Here is a 26,420-nt window from a genome sequence, read left to right as displayed (position 1 = left end):
TTGGAGGAAAAACCCATTGAAAATCAGGCTAACATGAATTAAATGCTGGCAAAAAAGTGACAACGTGTCGTATTTGTATATTATTATGATGATAACAGTATTTGCTTACATAATCAACAGTCCTTGGTACTTCCTAATACCTAATTGTCGTCCCAAGATTTTTTCTCCAAAACAGCAAAGACTCGAGCCATCTTAAAGGAGCCAGGGACTAAGGATACAAAAAATTTTGAACTGCTTCAAATTGTATATTGCTTGCTGCTGTACAATTGTAAGCCGTATGGTTTTTGTTGAAGCAGCCATACTTATAATAAATATCATTCAGGTGTGTATTTCTTCACTCAAGGTCTGGTTGTAAAGTTTCGGATGACTTCTTCAAGTCTTCATTTTCAGTAACAATGCTTAGCCCTCCAGAGTAGGAACTTCCGGGAACTTTGACTAAAAGCTCATCCTCAGCTATGTTTTCTTGCATCTCCAGATGCCCTTTGTCCTGAAACATGTATATTTTAATGCAACATAATTATGGAAAACAAAATTACCATAGACCCTATCTCCAAACAAGGATGTCTTGTTTATCATTGTAATCTAACTCCGGTCTTTCTGTCTGAAGACTAAGATTGTAAAACATTATCTGATTTAGTAAGGGAAAAAGGTAAGGCCTCATAAGATGAATTTACATGCTTTTGATAAATTGAAGCTTTTTCCTCTTCCAACCTCAAAAATCATTTTATAGGACATAAAATATCTGAATAACAGAAATGTCCAAGTGCCTTAACTTAGAGAATAACTTTTACCCGGCTATGATTAGACCAACTAATTAGGACAATTGTATATATTATAACTTTATGAAAACTCAGTTGCGCTGAAAATTAAAAAATCCCAGGAAGTACTAGATGAAGTTTAATAAATCCCAAAGCCCACCTAGTGAGAGAAAAATATTCATTGGTTAGTTTGATCTATTATTACTCAAAACACTGGATCAATGACACCTTCTTGACTAAATTTCATGCCTGCTCGGAATGTAAGGCATATTGTATGTTTAATCCGTGCAAAATCAGATATAATGGAAAACAGAAGACATGCTCTTCAGGATGTACCTTTTTATGAGAGCCAGTAATATCATTATTTTCATCATTTCTGAGGCCACTCATGATCACTTTGAGTTGTTTCCTTGCCTTTGCCCTAGTTGAGCGTCGTTCAACACATTGAGCTTTAGTAACATCATAATGGCAAGCTACACAAAGGGTCCTCATATTCTCTAACCTGCATTCCCCTAATGAAATTTTGAAATGAAAATGAACTTTAATTAATACAAGATTCAAGAAAATTTACTTTTTCCAGGCAAAACAATGCAAGTTCATTTAAAAATTAAACTATTTCTCACTAATATGCAGTAACAGTCGAATTAGTTTATACACAAGTAACATCATTTTCTCTCTAAAATCGATAAGAGGCAAGCTGATCATCATGATTTGGAATACTGCCTAATTAAATAGATAACCTCACAGACATCAGTTTGTTGGGCACTTCTGGACTATTCTGGTTAACAAAAATGGTGTTCAGGGAACTCCCAAAAGCAGAGCCTAGCACATCATTGGGGAGGATTCGGAAGTTCAACAGATATGATGGCACATAATTTGACAAGCTGGTTGGAAGTATGCCATTCAAGTAATGACTTATGATGGTAAATGTCAATATGATTAATTTTTCAATAATGAATATACTGGAACTACTATACTTCAGAACAAAAATCATATTTGCAGAGAAATAAATCGATCAATAAGACAAGACTATACCTCCACCTTTGTAGACAGGAATAATGTGGTCAGCGTGCCATGCATTGCCTTCGGTTGGATCATTGACAAGTTTTTCAAGCCTGCAAGACATCAGAGCTAATATTATTGGCTTTTGGGAAGCAGGTTAATAAGCCATTTCGTAGAAATGATATCAGTGTAATTCTGTCGGAAAAGCATCACTATGAAATACAATCTTTCCTTTAAATATATGTGGAGTGTCTGATCAATGTACCAAACTCCAATCTCAGCAGTTGCATGGTTTTCAATGTTGCATTTCATTTAATAAGAATAAACAAAAAAATTCATTAACCTCTACTGATGTAGGACGTTGTTGTCAAATATTAGCTTTCTTAGTATTTTTATTTGATTTTCTTATTTATTTAAGATTTCATAATAGGAACTTAAGTTGCTATATATTTTAATTAGGAGTATATTTAAATCAGGAATATTTAATTTAGTCAAGTTTTATTTTCTCATTTCAGTTGTATTTGTTTTGTTTTTCGTTAGGGTTCCTGGGCTCAAGTCATGAGATTAGAATCATCTAAGTCTAGCAAAGCTGTCTTCGTGCACTCAAGCCATGAGGTTAGAGTGATATCTAACTCTAGCCAAGCTATCTGCTGCATCAGCTACTTTTGAGGAAACACAACTTTAATTAGCACAAAGTATGCTACATTTGAGCATCATATTGAAGCAATTAGAAAACATGCACTAGCATTTAAGTGACTCACAAATTCTTCCGGCACGCTACATTTGGTGCTACTTTCTCCATATACTTCTGTCGCCTCTCCAATGATAAAGGTTTTATGTGCTTCACAAGTTTATGGCAGTCCAATTGGCAATTTGTGCAGACACCATGTTCTATTTGAAAAAGTTCCTGGAAATATTGAGAATATACATTATGCGACTATGCATTGATTTAATAACAAGAAATAAAGACAAGTGCTGGAAAGCACATCAAAATTTCAACAAGAAAAGAAGGTAAACAATGAGCCTACAATGACTCTATATGTCCTAACCTCACGGAGGAATCTGCCACTAGTTCTTAAGCGATATTCTTCATAACAGCCAAGATCACAAAACAGATCTTCAAAATATTCTGGTGTCTTGGCAATGTTACCCCTGAAATGAAAGAAAGCATGTAAATCTACCATACATAGTTACAGTGAAAGATCACTAATTTGAGCTTACTTGCAAGGTTTTTGACAGAGTTTACAGAGCGGTTCATCATTTAGAGTCCAGCCCTGAGTGAACTCTCTCTCCTTCTTTCTGGAGCCACCACAAATACGAATCTTTTTCCACATAGCATCTGAAGGCAAAGGACGACTAATCTCATCTGATGGTGTAGTTCGCCGTTTGCTTCCACCCTTTAGCAGTCCCTGGTACAGAATTCCTCAAACAAGTCATGATATGTTATTATAAAAATACAATTAAACCATAATAAACTTTTTTGTGGATATGAAATTGAAAATGTATATTACTAAAAAAAAAAGGAGTTAAACAAATAGCCAGAGAAAGATCAGAAAAGCAGCTCTTATCAGACATACCCCAGTGTTGTGGTTAATGGTTGCCTTCAAATAGCACAACTCAACTGATAAAGGAAGTTGCAAAGGCTTTCCAAGTAATTTAGTTTGTTCTATCGGCCGTAGTTTATTCCAGTCACTGATGAATTCCATAATGGCATGTCTATAACCTGGGTTGTCCTTTAATGATTAAGAAATTCTTTCCTTGTTATCAATTTCCTCCAATCGGAAACTCTCAAACAGTGGCCTTGGTCTTGAATCTTCACCTTGAATGCATGAATATAAGTGGATCCTTCCAGTATATTGACTCACCTGAACAGCAGGTACAGCCAATTGTGACAAACTAATGGTATGGATAACTAGTAATTAAAAGCAAAAGCAAAAGCAATTTCAACAAAGGAAAGGAAACCATATATAGAAAAACTTTATCCGATAGAACAGTTGTTTAAAGTTATGTTACCAGATAATATAATTCAATAGAATAACAGGCATAATTTTATTCAGATTAAAGATTGCAACAGGATGCATAATCTCAGAAAGATTTGTTGTAGTTGCATAATAATTACAGATTCCCATTATGATTATATTAGGAACTCTGCTAAACTGTAAAAGTGGATTTAACTGAAATAGTGACATTGTGGTGCACAAAGAGGCATAAAATACCCAAAACTACACAGCACACTAGCAAAAACAAGTAAGTTATCCAACACATTCGTAACCATAGAGCTGAAAAGTGAATATGATGTTTTTCCATGAGAAAAACAACAGTTAAATAGTGACTCTAGGAGCTAGGTGTCTAAATAAGAATAGCAGACCAAATGGTTTTAATTTTGNGTATCACTATGAAATACATTCTTTCCTTTAAATATATGTGGAGTGTCTGATCAATGTACCAAACTCCAATCTCAGCAGTTGCATGGCTTTCAATGTTGCATTTCATTTAATAAGCATAAACAGGAAAATTCATTAACCTCTACTGATGTAGGACGTTGTTGTCAAATATTAGCTTTCTTAGTATTTTTATTTGATTTTCTTATTAATTTAAGATTTCATAATAGGAACTTAAGTTGCTATATATTTTAATTAGGAGTATATTTAAATCAGGAATATTTAATTTAGTCAAGTTTTATTTTCTCATTTGAGTTGTATTTGTTTTTGTTTTTCGTTAGGGTTCCTGGGCTCAAGTCATGAGATTAGAATCATCTAAGTCTAGCAAAGCTGTCTTCGTGCACTCAAGCCATGAGGTTAGAGTGATATCTAACTCTAGCCAAGCTATCTGCTGCATCAGCTACTTTTGAGGAAACACAACTTTAATTAGCACAAAGTATGCTACATTTGAGCATCATATTGAAGCAATTAGAAAACATGCACTAGCATTTAAGTGACTCACAAATTCTTCCGGCATGCTACATTTGGTGCCACTTTCTCAATATACTTCTGTCGCCTCTCCAATGATAAAGGTTTTATGTGCTTCACAAGTTTATGGCAGTCCAATTGGCAATTTGTGCAGACACCATGTTCTATTTGAAAAAGTTCCTGGAAATATTGAGAATATACATTATGCGACTATGCATTGATTTAATAACAAGAAATAAAGACAAGTGCTGGAAAGCACGTCAAAATTTCAACAAGAAAAGAAGGTAAACAATGAGCCTACAATGACTCTATATGTCCTAACCTCACGGAGGAATCTGCCACTAGTTCTTAAGCGATATTCTTCATAACAGCCAAGATCACAAAACAGATCTTCAAAATATTCTGGTGTCTTGGCAATGTTACCCCTGAAATGAAAGAAAGCATGTAAATCTACCATACATAGTTACAGTGAAAGATCACTAATTTGAGCTTACTTGCAAGGTTTTTGACAGAGTTTACAGAGCGGTTCATCATTTAGAGTCCAGCCCTGAGTGAACTCTCTCTCCTTCTTTCTGGAGCCACCACAAATACGAATCTTTTTCCACATAGCATCTGATGGCAAAGGACGACTAATCTCATCTGATGGTGTAGTTCGCCGTTTGCTTCCACCCTTTAGCAGTCCCTGGTACAGAATTCCTCAAACAAGTCATGATATGTTATTATAAAAATACAATTAAACCATAATAAACTTTTTTGTGGATATGAAATTGAAAATGTATATTACTAAAAAAAAAAGGAGTTAAACAAATAGCCAGAGAAAGATCAGAAAAGCAGCTCTTATCAGACATACCCCAGTGTTGTGGTTAATGGTTGCCTTCAAATAGCACAACTCAACTGATAAAGGAAGTTGCAAAGGCTTTCCAAGTAATTTAGTTTGTTCTATTGGCCGTAGTTTATTCCAGTCACTGATGAATTCCAGAATGGCATGTCTATAACCTGGGTTGTCCTTTAATGATTTAGAAATTCTTTCCTTGTTATCAATTTCCTCCAATCGGAAACTCTCAAACAGTGGCCTTGGTCTTGAATCTTCCCCTTGAATGCATGAATATAAGTGGATCCTTCCAGTATATTGACTCACCTGAACAGCAGGTACAGCCAATTGTGACAAACTAATGGTATGGATAACTAGTAATTAAAAGCAAAAGCAAAAGCAATTTCAACAAAGGAAAGGAAACCATATATAGAAAAACTTTATCCGATAGAACAGTTGTTTAAAGTTATGTTACCAGATAATATAATTCAATAGAATAACAGGCATAATTTTATTCAGATTAAAGATTGCAACAGGATGCATAATCTCAGAAAGATTTGTTGTAGTTGCAAAATAATTACAGAATCCCATTATGATTATATTAGGAACTCTGCTAAACTGTAAAAGTGGATTTAACTGAAATAGTGATATTCACAAAGAGGCATAAAATACCCAAAACTACACAGCACACTAGCAAAAACAAGTAAGTTATCCAACACATTCGTAACCATATAGCTGAAAAGTGAATATGAAGTTTTTCCATGAGAAAAACAACAGTTAAATAGTGACTCTAGGAGCTAGGTGTCTAAATAAGAATAGCAGACCAAATGGTTTTAATTTTGCTTTTGATAAAAAATATTACAATTACCTAGTGATAAGAAAGGGTAAAAAAAACATTTTTAAAAAGAAAAATCTTTCTTTTTTTTTTTTTTTTTTTTACCTCAAACCGCAAAGAATTCACTTCATTAGAGCAACATTCATCAGCTTCAGTTGGAGGAAGAAATGCAACATCATCTACTTCTGTTATTTGAGGGTTGGATTTAAATTCCTGCGTGCTCAGATTTATATGGAAAAAAAAAAAATTTAGTCCAACATATAATTAAAACAAAAAGAAGATACTTGTTTCTGCGTTAGGTAGAACACCTTTTCAAGTTGATCCTCATCTTTATTGCTTTTAACCAACTCAGAAGAAAAAACCTTTTCAGGCATTCCAATTTCACCACCAGAAAGAGTGGCTTCTTTCACTTTTTCCATTGAAATATAATCCTTTTCTATTTCTAGCTCTGGAACTATGTCAGCCTGTTCAACCAATAAAATTTAGTTTCTAATCAAACTAAAAGAGCAAATTCATGCAAGTTATATAGTGAATAAAAGCACAATTTCAAATTTGGGAAAAAACAAGATAGATTTTATAAGATTAAAATTGCACCTCAATAAGAAGATCATCTGTTTCACTTGAAATAACATCAATTTTACTCTGTTCAACAGATTTGTAATTCATATTTGTAGTTACTTCATCATTTTCTTTAGCAGATTGCATGTCCTGAGCTAAATTTGACTCTCCCAAACTCATTAACTGTTCAGAGGGCTTGCCAGAGGACACTTGATCCAGAGTTTGATCTTCACAGCCTGAGTCAGTTTTATCAGAAATTTTCAGATATGAAACACCTTCAACCTGCCAAACCACAGAAATAAAGTTCAATGTCAAAAAAAGACAACAAATCTAAAACCATGGTGAACAAAATAATAACACAAAAAAAGAAAAGAAAAAAAAAACCCACCAAAGTTAGTCACACTTTGGGAAAGAAACAACTAAATTCTCTACAATATCCTAAACAGAAAATGAGAATTGCAAAGCCTATCTCAGCCAGAAATGGATATTTTACTTCAGATACTGTTGGTAACTTTCTAACTAAAAAAATAAACTATATATAACTACTTGAAAATCCATAGCTTTAGCACTNACTGTTCAGAGGGCTTGCCAGAGGACACTTGATCCAGAGTTTGATCTTCACAGCCTGAGTCAGTTTTATCAGAAATTTTCAGATATGAAACACCTTCAACCTGCCAAACCACAGAAATAAAGTTCAATGTCAAAAAAAGATAAACAAATCTAAAACCATGGTGAGCAAAATAATAACACAAAAAAAGAAAAGAAAAAAAAAACCCACCAAAGTTAGTCACACTTTGGGAAAGAAACAACTAGATTCTCTACAATATCCTAACAGAAAATGAGAATTGCAAAGCCTATCTCAGCTAGTAATGGATATTTTACTTCAGATACTGTTGGTAACTTTCTAACTAAAAAAATAAACTATATATAACTACTTGAAAATCCATAGCTTTAGCAATCAAAGAACAAAAATGGAAGCTTGCAGCAGATCTGTTTCACAGGAATCACCAACCCATGCTCATTTGGAAATACAATGTTTAAAATTCATTCTGCGACCCCATATTGGGACCTTTTACACAACTGCCACTGGATTCTACAATACATTATCGGCTAATTGATAGAAACAGTACCGCTATCTCTTGCACTGCATCATATTTTCCATTTGTAGTAGATGATACACGGCGTAGAGTTATGTTCAATCTTTGCCAGTGTGACTCATCCACTGTGTCCTGCAATATGACAACCATCATTCATATGTAAAAGAGAAACATAAGTTCAACAAAATGATATGATGAAAGAAAATAGAACCTTTGCACAAAAGATGTATATGTTGACCGCACTTTTTAGTCCTCGCCGATGAGCTCTGTCTTCAGCCTTCAAAATAAATAATTACATGCATCAAAGGGTTGATTAACATTAAATCAAGGAAAATCCTCAGGCAAAAAAGTAAAGACAAAGTGAATACAGGCTTATATTCCTTTTCAAAAAGAACATTCTCAACATGCTCACAAACCTTTTCATCCAAAAATAAAAATAGCATCCTACATATACAAATACTCATGCATGAGATGCATCTTAACTCTGGAAATACCAATAAAAATAACGTAGGAAGATGCTTTACCACAAATACTTCAGTAACTTCCACATTAGCAACAGTATGAATGAGTAAACTCTCTCACCATTCTAATTTAAAAATGACAGCTTTATTATATGAAGCCACATCATATTATTATCTACACTGTTTCTAAAACCATAAGTTCATTTCTCAGTCTGTCTATTGCATGCACAGCCAAATATCAAATACTTATGGAAAGTTCTATTAAATAGTATGGACAGATTGTGGGTCTCATAAATAAGATTAGAAATATGGATTTCCAATTTCTTATTAAATAATAAAAGTTGAAATTTCGAAAAGCTGAACAAAAATTCAAATGATTAGACCTGAAGCATCAATGATGGTGATAAAGGCAACTCCAGAAACACAACATTTTGCGCTGATGAGAAATCAAGTCCAACACCTCCAGCAGTTATACCAATAATTGCAATTTTCACCTGGTGAGCAAAGATATCTACCATGTTGGTACAAAGCAAAATTTTCCAGTAAACCAGATAGAAAAAAGAAAATGAGGAGAATAAAAAAACGAGCCTTGTTTGATGATCGGAATGATAGTACAGCTGATTGCCTATCTCTGGGAAGTGTGTTTCCATCAATGCGGACAAAACCAATCCCTTTTTCACATACAAACTCCTGAGGAACTCAAATAAAACAAATTTAGAATCAAAAGTAACACCACAATGAAAAACAAATTTCCCAAGAGATATTATTGTACACATCAGTTGAATAAAAAATTTCACAATTATCATAGTAGAAATGTTCATAACAGCTATATAATCTAATTCAAAATTAAGTAAACCCTCATTACTCCACAACTAATTTGAAAAGTTGTCATGCATTCATTTTCATATTTAACCATTTTATCAATCTAAATTTCATTAAACTTCTGTTGGATAGGTTGCATCATCAAAGATCCAGTTAAGTTTTTATAAGTTCTGATTCAATTACGTTGTTGAGTATGACCATACCTTTCCTTCATTCTTGATGAACCCCAGTAATTTATTGAGCAATTGTGTTGACCAATTGTGTTGTATGGAAGGTTCCCCAAAATCATTACCTTTTTTAAGCTAACCAATACATCACTTGCACAAATTCTTTCGTATCTCCTAGGGATTTTTTGACAGTTCATCCTTATATACTTTTGTACACCCCAGTAAATCTCCTTATGTTTCATGCAAGTATACTTTGTTTCTCAGCAAGGAAAAAAGAAGTGAGAAAGAAATCACCTGTACTCCATCAAGAACTTTATGGTGATGGGCAAAGATTATCATTTTGTTAGAACTAGGGTTCAAATCCAAGTCCGCAACACCATCTGACTCTGCAAGGAGGGGATGAAGGGAAAGCCATTCACGAAACCCGGTGAGCTTTGCAACACCAAGTTCTTGGTATGAGAGCTTCTCCGATTTGCTACAAGCCGAATTATCTGAGTATAAAAGCAAAGGAACAGCATAAGAAGTGTCCAAAACTACGTTACATGCACAAATTGTGTACTAAAGCATGCTTGACCACACCTTAACCAACCTATAACAACTTATTGCCATTATTTTGCTCTTTCTCAGAGACTAGGAAACAAGTTGTGAACAAGTCACCATCTTATAAAAGCATAGAAAAACCAGCAATTTCAGAGACAACTTAGGTCATCTTTTAAATTGTTAAAATATCAAGAACAATACAAACCATAGCGATAAGAATCTTAATAATTCTTGTATTTCCAATCAAGCCCACACACTTTGGCCTACATCATTGTTCAATTAGTTTAGAACCTGAATTCTTTAAGTTTAAAATGAAACAACTACAGAGTAAAATCTGATTTCAACAGCTCAAGATAAAAAAAATGGACTACAATTGATAAAACACAATCATGCAGTACTTAGAATATTCAGGAATTCCAGTATCAAAGTTTTATGCCAAACCAAAGAACCCTCCTGACTATGTTATAAAATGTTTTTGGTGTAGTAATAAACTATAATGCAAAGATATATCACATTAAGAAATCAGAAACTGGTACAAAACAGCTTGAGATATAAAAGAGAACATGCCATTTTCTTTATACGATTGCAAATCACTATCAGGTTCATCTAAATCCTCAGGAGTCATGTCTTCTGCAGCATCCTTTTCATAAGCACAATCATTGGACTTTCCAACAGTGGCTTTTGCTAAAACCATGTCTGATCTCTTCAAAAACAATCTTATGATCTGTCGACGTTTGGGTGGTAACTGAACCAGCACATGCTGCTTCAAACGTCTTATCTATAATACAGAGAGGAAAAAAGCATCTGCAGATGAGTCAAACTTGGAAAAGAAAACATTAGAATAATCATAAATCAAGTTTAAATTGTAGCACTATGATTAGGAGAGTAAAAGATATGGCAATGTCTACCACCATTCAACCAAGTAGAAAAAATAAAAAATGAGATTCATCATATTCATTAATCTAAAACCAAGAACCAAAGCTTCATTTGTTTATTTTAGGAGCTATTTAGGAATTATTTTTATTTCTGAAACTTATTCCTTATTCTTATTGAATTGGCCTCCATGGTTTCTTAAGAGCACATCACGATACTCATTCAAGAAAGATATCAAATTCTTTTTATGTTAAGATTTTGGCCATTATAAATAGGCACTTGTGTTTTGTTTTCAGTGTTTAACATTCATTAAATATTGATTCCCTCTAATACTCATTATTCTTCTGCCTTTCTATTTCTCTTCTTCTCCTTCCCTCTAAATTCAGCTATTTTCTGTCCCTCCCCTCTCTCTTCCATTTCTCCTACCTATTCTACATCAATTCAATAAGCAGACTCAAAGTAACATTTCTAAAACGGTTAGAATGCACAGAATATCAATAAAATTGTAGCTTAAGACTTACCATATTATGCATTATTTGAACTATATTGTGTTACTTGTTTAATTCATTAAAAAAGATCAATATTTTTACATTTTTAGCATTCAACAATACTGGCAATACAATGAATGGCCACTAAAATTTGTCAAACTTCATAAACAATGATCATAGTGATGACACTATTCTCTCACACTGCTAACAGTTCCACTTAAAAAGTTAATGCTAAGACCATAACAGTGTGGCAGGAATTTTTTGTCTGCTTTTTTTTGCATGCAAATGAGATTATTAACCAAGTTACAGAATACAGACAATAGTCTACACTACACTGTACAAATGCAGAACAAGAGCGTACCATAACAGTTTGCTTTAGTAACACATTTAACTCCTCCAAGCGAACACCCCTTGAAAAGTCCTGCAGAGATGGTCCCATTAATCATCTTAGGATTTTCAAGTGACAAGCAAACAACCAAAAAAGGTTGGTATTAATAAATGACACACCCATAATTATCCCTCATATACAGGAACTATAATAGAGCAACTTAACTAGTAAGTATACATAGAACCAAACATAGATAATTGTGTCAGCAACAGATGGTGAGAGATTAATTGGTCAGCCAGAACTACTAGTTCTGTTCCCTCTTGGAGATGTTAAAATTGGATATAGGATTATAACTTAAGAAATGATCTAATCCCATGATTTATCCCATAAACTAAGCACACTCTGGAGCAACTATATGATTTTACATACCTTTTTAAGAACCATACGATACTTTCATAAAACTATATAAATTACCTGGAAACGATGTCCTTGATAACCTTTGACAACTTTGACATCACAGTAAGTTTTTGCAAATTCATACTTGTTCTTTCCTAGCAAACCAGGCCTATAAAACAGAAGCATTGAAATGTATATATATAAGAGGAAAAATGCCAAATATAATCATAACACGAGATATAAAGGGGTGAGTACACTTGCCATAACATATTTATCTGATGAAAAATGTCATAGGGCCTATGATCACCTAGGAAAAAGTATAAAATAAGATATTAGGATACAATGGGAACTAATAAAAAGAAACTTGCACATATACCTATTTAAGCAACACATCAATAAAAATAAATCTCTAAACAATTTTCAACCAGGAATGATGCATATCAACAACGCCAATATTCTGCCGAAGAGCCCTAGATACAACCTTGACAAAGAAGGTGTCCCCGATAGTAGAACTATGCGCTTAACCTTAGCCGCCACTTCAAGTACAGCTTTTACCTGTTAATACACAAGTCCTATAATAAAATTTATCAAAAATAACTTGAACAAAAGGGTTTTTTTTCCCAAAAATGTTGCTTCTAATGCATATAGGCATCTTTCAACCACAAATAGATAACTTTTTTAAAAGTATTCAAACAGTAGTGTGTGCATTTTCATTTTATTTTTATTTCATGATTTTCCATATGTTTTACAGAATGCTTTTTTGTCTAGAAAGCTCCAACCTTTCTGCCAATGCTGAGTTGTAGTAAGGTTGACCAATACCATTAATTAAGATTTGCTTATATTCCTATGTGGTTCCTTTCCATGACCATCAACTTAACTAAATGGCTTATGAAAAGAACTTGAATACCCTTTTAGCTCATATTACATGAAGGTACTTCAAAAGATGAAACTGCAAAATCCCAGTAACATCTGGGACCAGGTATCATCATGAACTTTTATTAGATTATTGAAAACAATAAAATAACATCCATCCATAAAATAAGAAGTGATATACAGCCTACAAATTGGAAAAATTTTATACCTCCTCCGGTTCAGATGTTCTCTTGGAGCAACGTATATGATGAGATTCATCAATGATCAAGAGAGCCCATTCTCTCTCAGTCATGCTCCTCCGCAAATGGTGAAGCATTTTATAAGATATAACAACTACTCTTGGGAATCTTGTTAAACGGGCAGGATTATTTTCATGACCAAAAACTGAAGAGAAAAGGAATTAAGATTGAGAAAAACAGAATTACTAATGCAATTAAACATTTAAAATGTTGAGCAATATGAAAGCCCCAAATTAGAGTGTAGAAAGATAATTATGAAGTTCCANGCAGTGGATTCGGCGAGTGCCTTTCGCTTCGCTAGTGCTGCTAACCGGTTGGCTTCAGCTCTCTGTCTTTGCTCTTCAGTCATCTCCATTTTTGTCCGTTAGGGATTTGTGACAGTGCACTCTCACTCTCACATTGATTTGAAATCGAAAGTTCAAATTCACTTCGAAGGTGGGGAAATTTGTCGTTTTATACATATTAATACGTAATACGACTGACCTTTTGAGCTGACGTGGATTTTTTTCAAAATAATTTCTTGATTTATTTTAAATTAATTAAAGTTGATTTATTTTTTAGAAAATACCACATCATCAGAGAAATTATAAAAAATGACCCAAATTTGGGATTGAAAATGAAAACCAAGTCGGAGTGTGGAAAGTTTCTTAAGGTAAGTTTGTTTGAGAGAATGTTATATTACTTAAAATGTTATATTAATGGAAATATATATTACTTTGAAGATTATTGAGAATCTTTAAAGAAATATGTTTAATTAGGTTAAGTTAAAATAAATTGGTGGATATAGTATGTAAATTATTAAATTATCCTCATTTTTAAATATTAATATAATATTAATTTTTGAATCATTTCTTTTAATCCCCTACATTTGAGATTTTGCTAAAACACCCTAATTACATAAAAGTTCAATTTCTAACAAAATCACCCCCATTCACCCCAAGCCACTGCCAGCCGCCGACCATGACAACAGTCGCTGAAACGGCGCACGGCTGGTTGAATCTAGCTAGCCGTGTGTCAATTTGGCTGGAAACAGTCACGGATCTAGCCGAAAAACGGCCAGATTGACCCTCGACTAGCTAGTCATGTGCTATTTCGGTGACGTCAATCGATGGTGGCTGTTGTGGTGGCCATTAACTGATAGTGGTGGTTGGTGAGCGACGACGGTGGTCCTAGGTGGCTTGCACTTTGTTTTAAATACAAAGACATTGCTGTCCAAAAAGTTAGATAATTGGATGTAAAATTGTAATGGTAGGTTCATGTAAATTAATTTCAAAAGAAGAGTATTATTGTCCTAAATTTTTTTTAATAATGGGTAAAATTATAATAAAAAAATTACTAAGTAATTTCAAAATACCTAAGAAAATCATAGTATTCAAATTACCACTTATATAACTAACAGTAATTACTATTAATTTTGAAAAATTAACGAAATTTAATATTACTTGACAATCAAATGTGATAATCTAAATAATATAAGATGACATTACCTCAATAATGGGGGATAATCCCCAACTAAACGCCTCCTTACGGATTAGTCCAACCACATTTTACCATTTTTGTATGAACAAAAATGCCTTGCAAATGAGATTATTAACCAAGTTACAGAATACAGACAATAGTCACACTACATTGTACAAATAGAGAACAAGAGCGTACCATAACAGTTTGCTTAGTAACACATTTAACTCCCCAAGCGAACACCCCTTGAAAAGTCTGCAGAGATGGTCCCTTAATCATCTTAGGATTTTCAAGTGACAAGCAAACAACCAAAAAAGGTTGGTATTAATAAATGACACACCCATAATTATCCCTCATATACAGGAAAATAATAGAGCAACTTAACTAGTAAGTATACATAGAACCAAACATAGATAATTGTGTCAGCAACAGATGGTGAGAGATTAATTGTCAGCCAGAACTACTAGTTCTGTTCCCTTGGAGATGTTAAAATTGGATATAGGATTATAACTATTGAATGATCTAATCCCATTATACCATAAACAAGCACACTCTGGAGCAACTATATGTTTTACATACCTTTAAGAACCATACGATACTTTCATAAAACTATTAAATTACCTGGAAACGTGTCCTTGATAAACTCTGACAACTTTGACATCACAGTAAGTTTTTGCAAATTCATACTTATTCTTTCCTAGCAAACCAGGCCTAAAAACAGAAGCATTGAAATTATATATAGAGGAAAAATGCCAAATTAATCTAACACGAGATATAAAGGGTGTACACTTGCCATAACAATTTCTTGATGAAAATGTCATGGCCTATGATCACCTAGGAAAAAGTATAAAATAAGATATAGGATACAATGGGAACTAATAAAAAGAAACTTGCACATATACCTATTTAAGCAACACATCAAAAAAATAACTCTCTAAACAATTTTCAACCAGGAATAAGCATATCAACAGCGCCATATTCTGCGGAAGAGCCCTAGATACAACTTGACAAAGAAGGTGTCCCGATAGTAGAACTATGCGCTTAACCTTAGCCGCCACTTCAAGTACAGCTTTTACCTGTTAATACACAAGTCTATAATAAAATTTATCAAAAATAACTGAACAAAAGGGTTTTTTTCCCAAAAATGTTGCTCTAATGCATATAGGCATCTTTCAACCACAAATAGATAACTTTTTTAAAGTATTCAAACAGTAGTGTGTGCATTTCATTTTATTTTTATTTCATGATTTTCCATATGTTTTACAGAATGCTTTTTTGTCTAGAAAGCTCCAACCTTTTGCCAATGCTGAGTTGTAGTAAGGTTGACCAATACCATTAATTAAGATTTGCTTATATTCCTATGTGGTTCTTTCTATGACCATCAACTTAACTAAATGGCTTATGAAAGAACTTGAATACCCTTTTAGCTCATATTACATGAAGGTACTTCAAAAGATGAAACTGCAAAATCCCAGTAACATCTGGGACCAGGTATCATCATGAACTTTTATTAGATTATTGAAAACAATAAAATAAATCCATCCATAAAATAAGAAGTGATATGCAGCCTACAAATTGGAAAAATTTTATACCTCCTCCGGTTCAGATGTTCTCTTGGAGCAACGTATATGGTGAGATTCATCAATGATCAAGGAGGCCATTCTCTCTCAGTCATGCTCCTCCGCAAATGGTGAAGCATTTTATAAGATATAACAACTACTCTCGGGAATTGTTAAACGGGCAGGATTATTTTCATGACCAAAAACTGAAGAGAAAAGGAATTAAGATTGAGAAAAACAGATTACTAATGCAATTAAACATTTAAAATGTTGAGCATATGAAAGCCCTAAATTAGAGTGTAGAAAGATAATTATGAAGTTCCAGCATTCCTGGAAAAGTGGTTTCACCTTTCCCTATAGATGTAATCTTAGAACTCTTCTGAGAAAGTAACAAGAGTACAAAAAAAAAGTATACCAAGATGAATATCTGCAGGTAAACAAAAGGGAAGCCAGCGCTCTAATTCTTCTGCCCACTGAAGTCGCAAAACTGCTGGACAAACAACTAGGATAGAACCTTCATTCATGAAACAGGCTGCAATTGTAATAGCCTGAAAACAAATTACACCCATAGAAGTGTAAAATTATCGTACCTTTCTTTTACAAGAGATATACAAACTATCTTGTAAGAAGAATAACTGAGTGTTGGTATCAGAAAATCAAAGCACAAAAGAATAAATAAAATAAGCTGGCAATAAGACATGGAGCACATAATATAAATAGTGACCTGTAGTGTCTTTCCGAGCCCATTTCATCTGCCATAAGACACCGACCACCCCTTCGCAAACCAAATCTTATACCTTCAAGCTGGAAGGAGGTAAAAGCACATCAAATAGAGTTTCGGTACCTTCCAAGCATTTCATCAACAATATCAGACAAATGTTCTGGTCTACATGGATTCCATCTTCCAGAGGAAAATGAATGAGAAAGTTTCTCAAAACATTGAGAGTAACCCAGGGATTCCTTCAACCTCAATACCACTGGAGTTCTTCAAGCATGTCAAAACTGCATTGTAGTCAGCAAGCTTATAAACACAAGCCTTTCACCACCACTGCTCTGCGTATAGTGCGATGGCATGACCTACACAAAAGCAAAACAAAATAGCTCAAAGAACATCATTTTAACAATACAACAATCTTGAACCATTTTCTGTTGTTAAATATAGTACCAATCAAACCAGCCCAGACAGACAGAGAAAACCGAATTTAAATTCATAAACATTTGCGAACCTTTCATCATGCCATCACATACCCACTCTGAGGTAATTGACAAATCTAGAGAAAAGCAGCTTATAACTAAGTTTGTTTCACAAGAACTTATAAATCCAAAAAGTAAAGAACTCAAAGGAAAAAATCAGGACTATTGGTTCCACTGATCAAATTGAGAAATTGAAATGCTCTGAAAACAAAATAAACAAAATCTTTCAAGCATTATAGACAATACCTAAAAATGATCACTATCTTAAACATTTTTTTTCTTCATTTCTTCAAAATAAAATTAAAAAAAAAAACCCAAAAAAAAGGTGCCAAAGTTTCCTTCGTTCTTCAGCACTCCAAACAAGAATTTGCCACCGTATAAGCACTGTGTAAACAAGAACCAATGAAGACCATTCCAATTACATACGCATATACTTAAATTTAAGTGCTTCATTAATTTTTTTTTGATTTCCATTCCTTCGTTATCTTCAACAATTAAGACGATTGATCTTTTATTTTCAATACTATTTCACACCCAAAAATTCCCGAACCCACTTAACAAGCTCGAGTTCAAAACTGAGACCAGGCGGGCCTTACGATCTTCTTAGAAGCAACAATTATGTGGCTTTTCACTATCTAAACGTATCAAACAACAATTTAATTCGTTTTAATCGTGTTTTCCACTTTCCTTCCCATTTTTAGCAATATTTTCACCGCCCAAACAGAGCACCAGACTTACAAAAAAGAAAAAAAAAAGAAAGAAAAAAGAAGAAAGAAACTTACGTCAGATAAACAATGGTCGAGTCTCCTTAAGCACTCCTCCCTCCGGATATGAAAACCCTTGCACGGCTCAGGCGTGACGGAGAAGAGGTCGGGAGAGCATATTTCAAGCCTAACCCGGAACTTTGGGCAAATGGGTCTTGGAATCCGGCCCAATCGAGACTCTTGACAGGGTTTTAGGAAATGGGTGGTGGCGTTTTTTGTGGCAAAGCGTTCGAAGAGAGCTGCGGCACTTTTCACATACAAACTCCTGAGGAACTCAAATAAAACAAATTTAGAATCAAAAGTAACACCACAATGAAAAACAAATTTCCCAAGAGATATTATTGTACACATCAGTTGAATAAAAAATTTCACAATTATCATAGTAGAAATGTTCATAACAGCTATATAATCAAATTCAAAATTAAGTAAACCCTCAATACTCCACAACTAATTTGAAAAGTTGTCATGCATTCATTTTCATATTTAACCATTTTATCAATCTAAATTTCATTAAACTTCTGTTGGATAGGTTGCATCATCAAAGATCCAGTTAAGTTTTTATAAGTTCTGATTCAATTACGTTGTTGAGTATGACCATACCTTTCCTTCATTCTTGATGAACCCCAGTAATTTATTGAGCAATTGTGTTGACCAATTGTGTTGTATGGAAGGTTCCCCAAAATCATTACCTTTTTTAAGCTAACCAATACATCACTTGCACAAATTCTTTCGTATCTCCTAGGGATTTTTTGACAGTTCATCCTTATATACTTTTGTACACCCCAGTAAATCTCCTTATGTTTCATGCAAGTATACTTTGTTTCTCAGCAAGGAAAAAAGAAGTGAGAAAGAAATCACCTGTACTCCATCAAGAACTTTATGGTGATGGGCAAAGATTATCATTTTGTTAGAACTAGGGTTCAAATCCAAGTCCGCAACACCATCTGACTCTGCAAGGAGGGGATGAAGGGAAAGCCATTCACGAAACCCGGTGAGCTTTGCAACACCAAGTTCTTGGTATGAGAGCTTCTCCGATTTGCTACAAGCCGAATTATCTGAGTATAAAAGCAAAGGAACAGCATAAGAAGTGTCCAAAACTACGTTACATGCACAAATTGTGTACTAAAGCATGCTTGACCACACCTTAACCAACCTATAACAACTTATTGCCATTATTTTGCTCTTTCTCAGAGACTAGGAAACAAGTTGTGAACAAGTCACCATCTTATAAAAGCATAGAAAAACCAGCAATTTCAGAGACAACTTAGGTCATCTTTTAAATTGTTAAAATATCAAGAACAATACAAACCATAGCGATAAGAATCTTAATAATTCTTGTATTTCCAATCAAGCCCACACACTTTGGCCTACATCATTGTTCAATTAGTTTAGAACCTGAATTCTTTAAGTTTAAAATGAAACAACTACAGAGTAAAATCTGATTTCAACAGCTCAAGATAAAAAAAATGGACTACAATTGATAAAACACAATCATGCAGTACTTAGAATATTCAGGAATTCCAGTATCAAAGTTTTATGCCAAACCAAAGAACCCTCCTGACTATGTTATAAAATGTTTTTGGTGTAGTAATAAACTATAATGCAAAGATATATCACATTAAGAAATCAGAAACTGGTACAAAACAGCTTGAGATATAAAAGAGAACATGCCATTTTCTTTATACGATTGCAAATCACTATCAGGTTCATCTAAATCCTCAGGAGTCATGTCTTCTGCAGCATCCTTTTCATAAGCACAATCATTGGACTTTCCAACAGTGGCTTTTGCTAAAACCATGTCTGATCTCTTCAAAAACAATCTTATGATCTGTCGACGTTTGGGTGGTAACTGAACCAGCACATGCTGCTTCAAACGTCTTATCTATAATACAGAGAGGAAAAAAGCATCTGCAGATGAGTCAAACTTGGAAAAGAAAACATTAGAATAATCATAAATCAAGTTTAAATTGTAGCACTATGATTAGGAGAGTAAAAGATATGGCAATGTCTACCACCATTCAACCAAGTAGAAAAAATAAAAAATGAGATTCATCATATTCATTAATCTAAAACCAAGAACCAAAGCTTCATTTGTTTATTTTAGGAGCTATTTAGGAATTATTTTTATTTCTGAAACTTATTCCTTATTCTTATTGAATTGGCCTCCATGGTTTCTTAAGAGCACATCACGATACTCATTCAAGAAAGATATCAAATTCTTTTTATGTTAAGATTTTGGACAATATAAATAGGCACTTGTGTTTTGTTTTCAGTGTTTAACATTCATTAAATATTGACTCCCTCTAATACTCATTATTCTTCTGCCTTTCTATTTCTCTTCTTCTCCTTCCCTCTAAATTCAGCTATTTTCTGTCCCTCCCCTCTCTCTTCCATTTCTCCTACCTATTCTACATCAATTCAATAAGTAGACTCAAAGTAACATTTCTGAAACAGTTAGAATGCACAGAATATCAGTAAAATTGTAGCTTAAGACTTTCCATATTATGCATTATTTGAACTATATTGTGTTACTTGTTTAATTCATTAAAAAAGATCAATATTTTTACATTTTTAGCATTCAACAATACTGGCAATACAATGAATGGCCACTAAAATTTGTCAAACTTCATAAACAATGATCATAGTGATGTCACTATTCTCTCACACTGCGAACAGTTCCACTTAAAAAGTTAACACTAAGACCATAACAGTGTGACAGGAATTTTTTGTCTGCTTTTTTTTGCATGCAAATGAGATTATTAACCAAGTTACAGAATACAGACAATAGTCTACACTACATTGTACAAATAGAGAACAAGAGCGTACCATAACAGTTTGCTTTAGTAACACATTTAACTCCTCCAAGCGAACACCCCTTGAAAAGTCCTGCAGAGATGGTCCCATTAATCATCTTAGGATTTTCAAGTGACAAGCAAACAACCAAAAAAGGTTGGTATTAATAAATGACACACCCATAATTATCCCTCATATACAGGAACTATAATAGAGCAACTTAACTAGTAAGTATACATAGAACCAAACATAGATAATTGTGTCAGCAACAGATGGTGAGAGATTAATTGGTCAGCCAGAACTACTAGTTCTGTTCCCTCTTGGAGATGTTAAAATTGGATATAGGATTATAACTTAAGAAATGATCTAATCCCATGATTTATCCCATAAACTAAGCACACTCTGGAGCAACTATATGATTTTACATACCTTTTTAAGAACCATACGATACTTTCATAAAACTATATAAATTACCTGGAAACGATGTCCTTGATAACCTTTGACAACTTTGACATCACAGTAAGTTTTTGCAAATTCATACTTGTTCTTTCCTAGCAAACCAGGCCTATAAAACAGAAGCATTGAAATGTATATATATAAGAGGAAAAATGCCAAATATAATCATAACACGAGATATAAAGGGGTGAGTACACTTGCCATAACATATTTATCTGATGAAAAATGTCATAGGGCCTATGATCACCTAGGAAAAAGTATAAAATAAGATATTAGGATACAATGGGAACTAATAAAAAGAAACTTGCACATATACCTATTTAAGCAACACATCAATAAAAATAAATCTCTAAACAATTTTCAACCAGGAATGATGCATATCAACAACGCCAATATTCTGCCGAAGAGCCCTAGATACAACCTTGACAAAGAAGGTGTCCCCGATAGTAGAACTATGCGCTTAACCTTAGCCGCCACTTCAAGTACAGCTTTTACCTGTTAATACACAAGTCCTATAATAAAATTTATCAAAAATAACTTGAACAAAAGGGTTTTTTTTCCCAAAAATGTTGCTTCTAATGCATATAGGCATCTTTCAACCACAAATAGATAACTTTTTTAAAAGTATTCAAACAGTAGTGTGTGCATTTTCATTTTATTTTTATTTCATGATTTTCCATATGTTTTACAGAATGCTTTTTTGTCTAGAAAGCTCCAACCTTTCTGCCAATGCTGAGTTGTAGTAAGGTTGACCAATACCATTAATTAAGATTTGCTTATATTCCTATGTGGTTCCTTTCCATGACCATCAACTTAACTAAATGGCTTATGAAAAGAACTTGAATACCCTTTTAGCTCATATTACATGAAGGTACTTCAAAAGATGAAACTGCAAAATCCCAGTAACATCTGGGACCAGGTATCATCATGAACTTTTATTAGATTATTGAAAACAATAAAATAACATCCATCCATAAAATAAGAAGTGATATACAGCCTACAAATTGGAAAAATTTTATACCTCCTCCGGTTCAGATGTTCTCTTGGAGCAACGTATATGGTGAGATTCATCAATGATCAAGAGAGCCCATTCTCTCTCAGTCATGCTCCTCCGCAAATGGTGAAGCATTTTATAAGATATAACAACTACTCTCGGGAATCTTGTTAAACGGGCAGGATTATTTTCATGACCAAAAACTGAAGAGAAAAGGAATTAAGATTGAGAAAAACAGAATTACTAATGCAATTAAACATTTAAAATGTTGAGCAATATGAAAGCCCTAAATTAGAGTGTAGAAAGATAATTATGAAGTTCCAGCATTTCCTGGAAAAGTGGTTTCACCTTTCCCTATAGATGTAATCTTAGAACTCTTCTGAGAAAGTAACAAGAGTACAAATAAAAAGTAATTACCAAGATGAATATCTGCAGGTAAACAAAAGGGAAGCCAGCGCTCTAATTCTTCTGCCCACTGAAGTCGCAAAACTGCTGGACAAACAACTAGGATAGAACCTTCATTCATGAAACAGGCTGCAATTGTAATAGCCTGAAAACAAATTACACCCATAGAAGTGTAAAATTATCGTACCTTTCTTTTACAAGAGATATACAAACCATCTTGTAAGAAGAATAACTGAGTGTTGGTATCAGAAAATCAAAGCACAAAAGAATAAAATAAAATAAAATAAGCTGGCAATAAGACATGGAGCACATAATATAAATAGTGACCTGTAGTGTCTTTCCGAGCCCCATTTCATCTGCAATAAGACACCGACCACCCCTTCGCAAACCAAATCTTATACCTTCAAGCTGGAAGGGCAAAAGCACATCAAATAGACGTTTCGGTAGCTTTCCAAGCATTTCATCAACAATTTCATCAGACAAATGTTCTGGTCTACATGGATTCCATCTTCCAGAGGAAAATGAATGAGAAAGTTTCTCAATAACATTGAGAGTAACCCAAGGTATTCCTTCAACCTCAATACCACTGGAGTTCTTCAAGCATGTCAAAACTGCATTGTAGTCAGCAAGCTTATAAACACAAGCCTTTCCACCACCACTGCTCTGCGTATAGTGCGATGGCATGACCTACACAAAAGCAAAACAAAATAGCTCAAAGAACATCATTTTAACAATACAACAATCTTGAACCATTTTCTGTTGTTAAATATAGTACCCAATCAAACCAGCCCCAGACAGACAGAAGATAAACCGAATTTAAATTCATAAACATTTGCGAACCTTTCATCATGCCATCAATACCCACTCTGTAGGTAATTGACTAAATCTAGAGAAAAGCAGCTTATAACTAAAAGTTTGTTTACCCAAGAACTTATAAATCCAAAAAGATAAAGAACTCAAAGGAAAAAATCCAGGACTATTGGTTCCACTGATCAAATTGAGAAATTGAAATGCTCTGAAAACAAAATAAACAAAAATCTTTCAAGCATTATAGACAATACCTAAAAATTGATCACTATCTTAAACATTTTTTTTCTTTCCATTTCCTTAAAAAAAAATTAAAAAAAAAAAACCAAAACCAAAAAAAAGGTGCCAAAGTTTTCCTTCGTTTCTTCAGCACTCCAAACAAGAATTTGCCACCGTCATAAGCACTGTGCAAACAAGAACCAATGAAGACCATTCCAATTACATACGCATATACTTAAATTTTAAGTGCTCCATTAAATTTTTTTTTTTTTAATTTCCATTCCTTCGTTATCTTCAACAATTAAAGACGATTGATCTTTTATTTTCAATACTATTTCAACACCCAAAAATTCCCCGAACCCACTTAACAAGCTCGAGTTCAAAACTGAGAACAGGCGAGCCTTACGATCTTCTTAGAAGCAACAATTATGTGGCTTTTCACTATTCTAAACGTATCAAACAACAATTTAATTCGTTTTAATCGTGTTTTCCCCCTTTCCTTCCCATTTTCTAGCAATATTTCTCACCGCCCAAACAGAGCACCAGACTTACAAAAAAGAAAAAAAAAGAAAAGAAAAAGAAAGAAAGAAACTTACGTCAGATAAACAATGGTCGAGTCTCCTTAAGCACTCCTCCCCTCCCGGATATGAAAACCCTTGCACGGCTTCAGGCGTGACGGAGAAGGAGTCGGGAGAGCATATTTCAAGCCTAACCCGGAACTTTTCGGGCAAATGGGTCTTGGAATCCGGCCCAATCGAGACTCTTTGACAGGGTTTTAGGAAATGGGTGGTGGCGTTTTTTGTGGCAAAGCGTTCGACAGAGAGCTTGCGGCACTTGAAGAGCCTCCATGCTTCTTGATTATACTGTTGTTGTTGTTGGTTGGCAGTGGATTCGGCGAGTGCCTTTCGCTTCGCTAGTGCTGCTAACCGGTTGGCTTCAGCTCTCTGTCTTTGCTCTTCAGTCATCTCCATTTTTGTCCGTTAGGGATTTGTGACAGTGCACTCTCACTCTCACATTGATTTGAAATCGAAAGTTCAAATTCACTTCGAAGGTGGGGAAATTTGTCGTTTTATACATATTAATACGTAATACGACTGACCTTTTGAGCTGACGTGGATTTTTTTCAAAATAATTTCTTGATTTATTTTAAATTAATTAAAGTTGATTTATTTTTTAGAAAATACCACATCATCAGAGAAATTATAAAAAATGACCCAAATTTGGGATTGAAAATGAAAACCAAGTCGGAGTGTGGAAAGTTTCTTAAGGTAAGTTTGTTTGAGAGAATGTTATATTACTTAAAATGTTATATTAATGGAAATATATATTACTTTGAAGATTATTGAGAATCTTTAAAGAAATATGTTTAATTAGGTTAAGTTAAAATAAATTGGTGGATATAGTATGTAAATTATTAAATTATCCTCATTTTTAAATATTAATATAATATTAATTTTTGAATCATTTCTTTTAATCCCCTACATTTGAGATTTTGCTAAAACACCCTAATTACATAAAAGTTCAATTTCTAACAAAATCACCCCCATTCACCCCAAGCCACTGCCAGCCGCCGACCATGACAACAGTCGCTGAAACGGCGCACGGCTGGTTGAATCTAGCTAGCCGTGTGTCAATTTGGCTGGAAACAGTCACGGATCTAGCCGAAAAACGGCCAGATTGACCCTCGACTAGCTAGTCATGTGCTATTTCGGTGACGTCAATCGATGGTGGCTGTTGTGGTGGCCATTAACTGATAGTGGTGGTTGGTGAGCGACGACGGTGGTCCTAGGTGGCTTGCACTTTGTTTTAAATACAAAGACATTGCTGTCCAAAAAGTTAGATAATTGGATGTAAAATTGTAATGGTAGGTTCATGTAAATTAATTTCAAAAGAAGAGTATTATTGTCCTAAATTTTTTTTAATAATGGGTAAAATTATAATAAAAAAATTACTAAGTAATTTCAAAATACCTAAGAAAATCATAGTATTCAAATTACCACTTATATAATCAACAGTAATTACTATTAATTTTGAAAAATTAACGAAATTTAATATTACTTGACAATCAAATGTGATAATCTAAGTAATATAAAATGTCATTATCTCAATAATGGGGGATAATCCCCAACCAAACACCTCCTTACGGATTAGTCCAACCACATTTTACCATTTTCGTATGAACAAAAATATCATTCATATACTCATTTTCAATCAAACATAAACCATAACCCTTGGCAAAATCTTTCCCTCTTCACCAAATTCAAATCAATCAAACTCAAACCCAGTGTTTTTTTTTATCCAATTTCAATCAATATTTGAACTTTGAAGTTTGGACGAAGTCTCTTATTCATGATCTACAGGTTAGTTAGTTTTTTATTTATTTTATTTTATTTTTTAAAATTTTCAAGTCATTGAATCATAGATTTGAGTTTTTGGAAAGTTTGAAGTTATATGGAGCAGTTTAGGTGGTTTGGATGTTGTTTTTAGACTGTTGTGTATGTTTTTGATAAAAAAAATGGTTGGTACATGCGAAGAAGACATTAACTGCGTATTTTGACTAACACCCAGGTATCGGTCAAAACATACACAATATGGATAAAATGGTTTTGACCGA

The 26,420-nt window shown here is 33.8% G+C and overlaps 2 protein-coding genes across 2 annotated transcripts; both read right to left on the bottom strand.

Annotated features, from left to right (window-relative positions):
• Positions 1-16: 16 nt before the first annotated feature.
• Positions 17-16,912, bottom strand: LOC116107773 (DNA annealing helicase and endonuclease ZRANB3-like). Its single transcript, XM_031394070.1, has 24 exons — positions 16,899-16,912; positions 16,590-16,722; positions 13,127-13,302; positions 12,527-12,600; positions 12,307-12,342; positions 12,124-12,214; positions 11,683-11,742; positions 10,528-10,738; positions 9,715-9,911; positions 9,020-9,121; positions 8,815-8,925; positions 8,182-8,247; positions 8,004-8,102; positions 7,443-7,544; positions 6,910-7,203; positions 6,624-6,779; positions 6,421-6,528; positions 5,520-5,807; positions 5,164-5,351; positions 4,992-5,094; positions 4,704-4,849; positions 1,794-1,873; positions 1,095-1,270; positions 17-487 (listed from the first exon to the last, which is right to left on the bottom strand). Exons 2-24 carry the CDS (start codon positions 16,696-16,698, stop codon positions 335-337), a joined length of 3,126 nt encoding a protein of 1,041 aa, XP_031249930.1. The 5' UTR covers positions 16,699-16,722; positions 16,899-16,912; the 3' UTR covers positions 17-334.
• A 258-nt stretch (positions 16,913-17,170) lies between these two features.
• LOC116107772 (SWI/SNF-related matrix-associated actin-dependent regulator of chromatin subfamily A-like protein 1) lies at positions 17,171-24,826 on the bottom strand. The gene is made up of 11 exons (XM_031394069.1): positions 24,403-24,826; positions 23,108-23,467; positions 22,793-22,925; positions 22,403-22,578; positions 21,803-21,876; positions 21,583-21,618; positions 21,400-21,490; positions 20,959-21,018; positions 19,804-20,014; positions 18,991-19,187; positions 17,171-17,251 (listed from the first exon to the last, which is right to left on the bottom strand). Exons 1-11 carry the CDS (start codon positions 24,775-24,777, stop codon positions 17,171-17,173), a joined length of 1,794 nt encoding a protein of 597 aa, XP_031249929.1. The 5' UTR covers positions 24,778-24,826.
• Positions 24,827-26,420: the final 1,594 nt, after the last annotated feature.

Source organism: Pistacia vera, unplaced genomic scaffold (genome assembly GCF_008641045.1).
Source record: "Pistacia vera cultivar Batoury unplaced genomic scaffold, PisVer_v2 Contig548, whole genome shotgun sequence".
In the NCBI taxonomy this organism is placed as follows: domain Eukaryota; kingdom Viridiplantae; phylum Streptophyta; class Magnoliopsida; order Sapindales; family Anacardiaceae; genus Pistacia; species Pistacia vera.
This window is presented reverse-complemented; position numbering and strand designations above follow the sequence as displayed.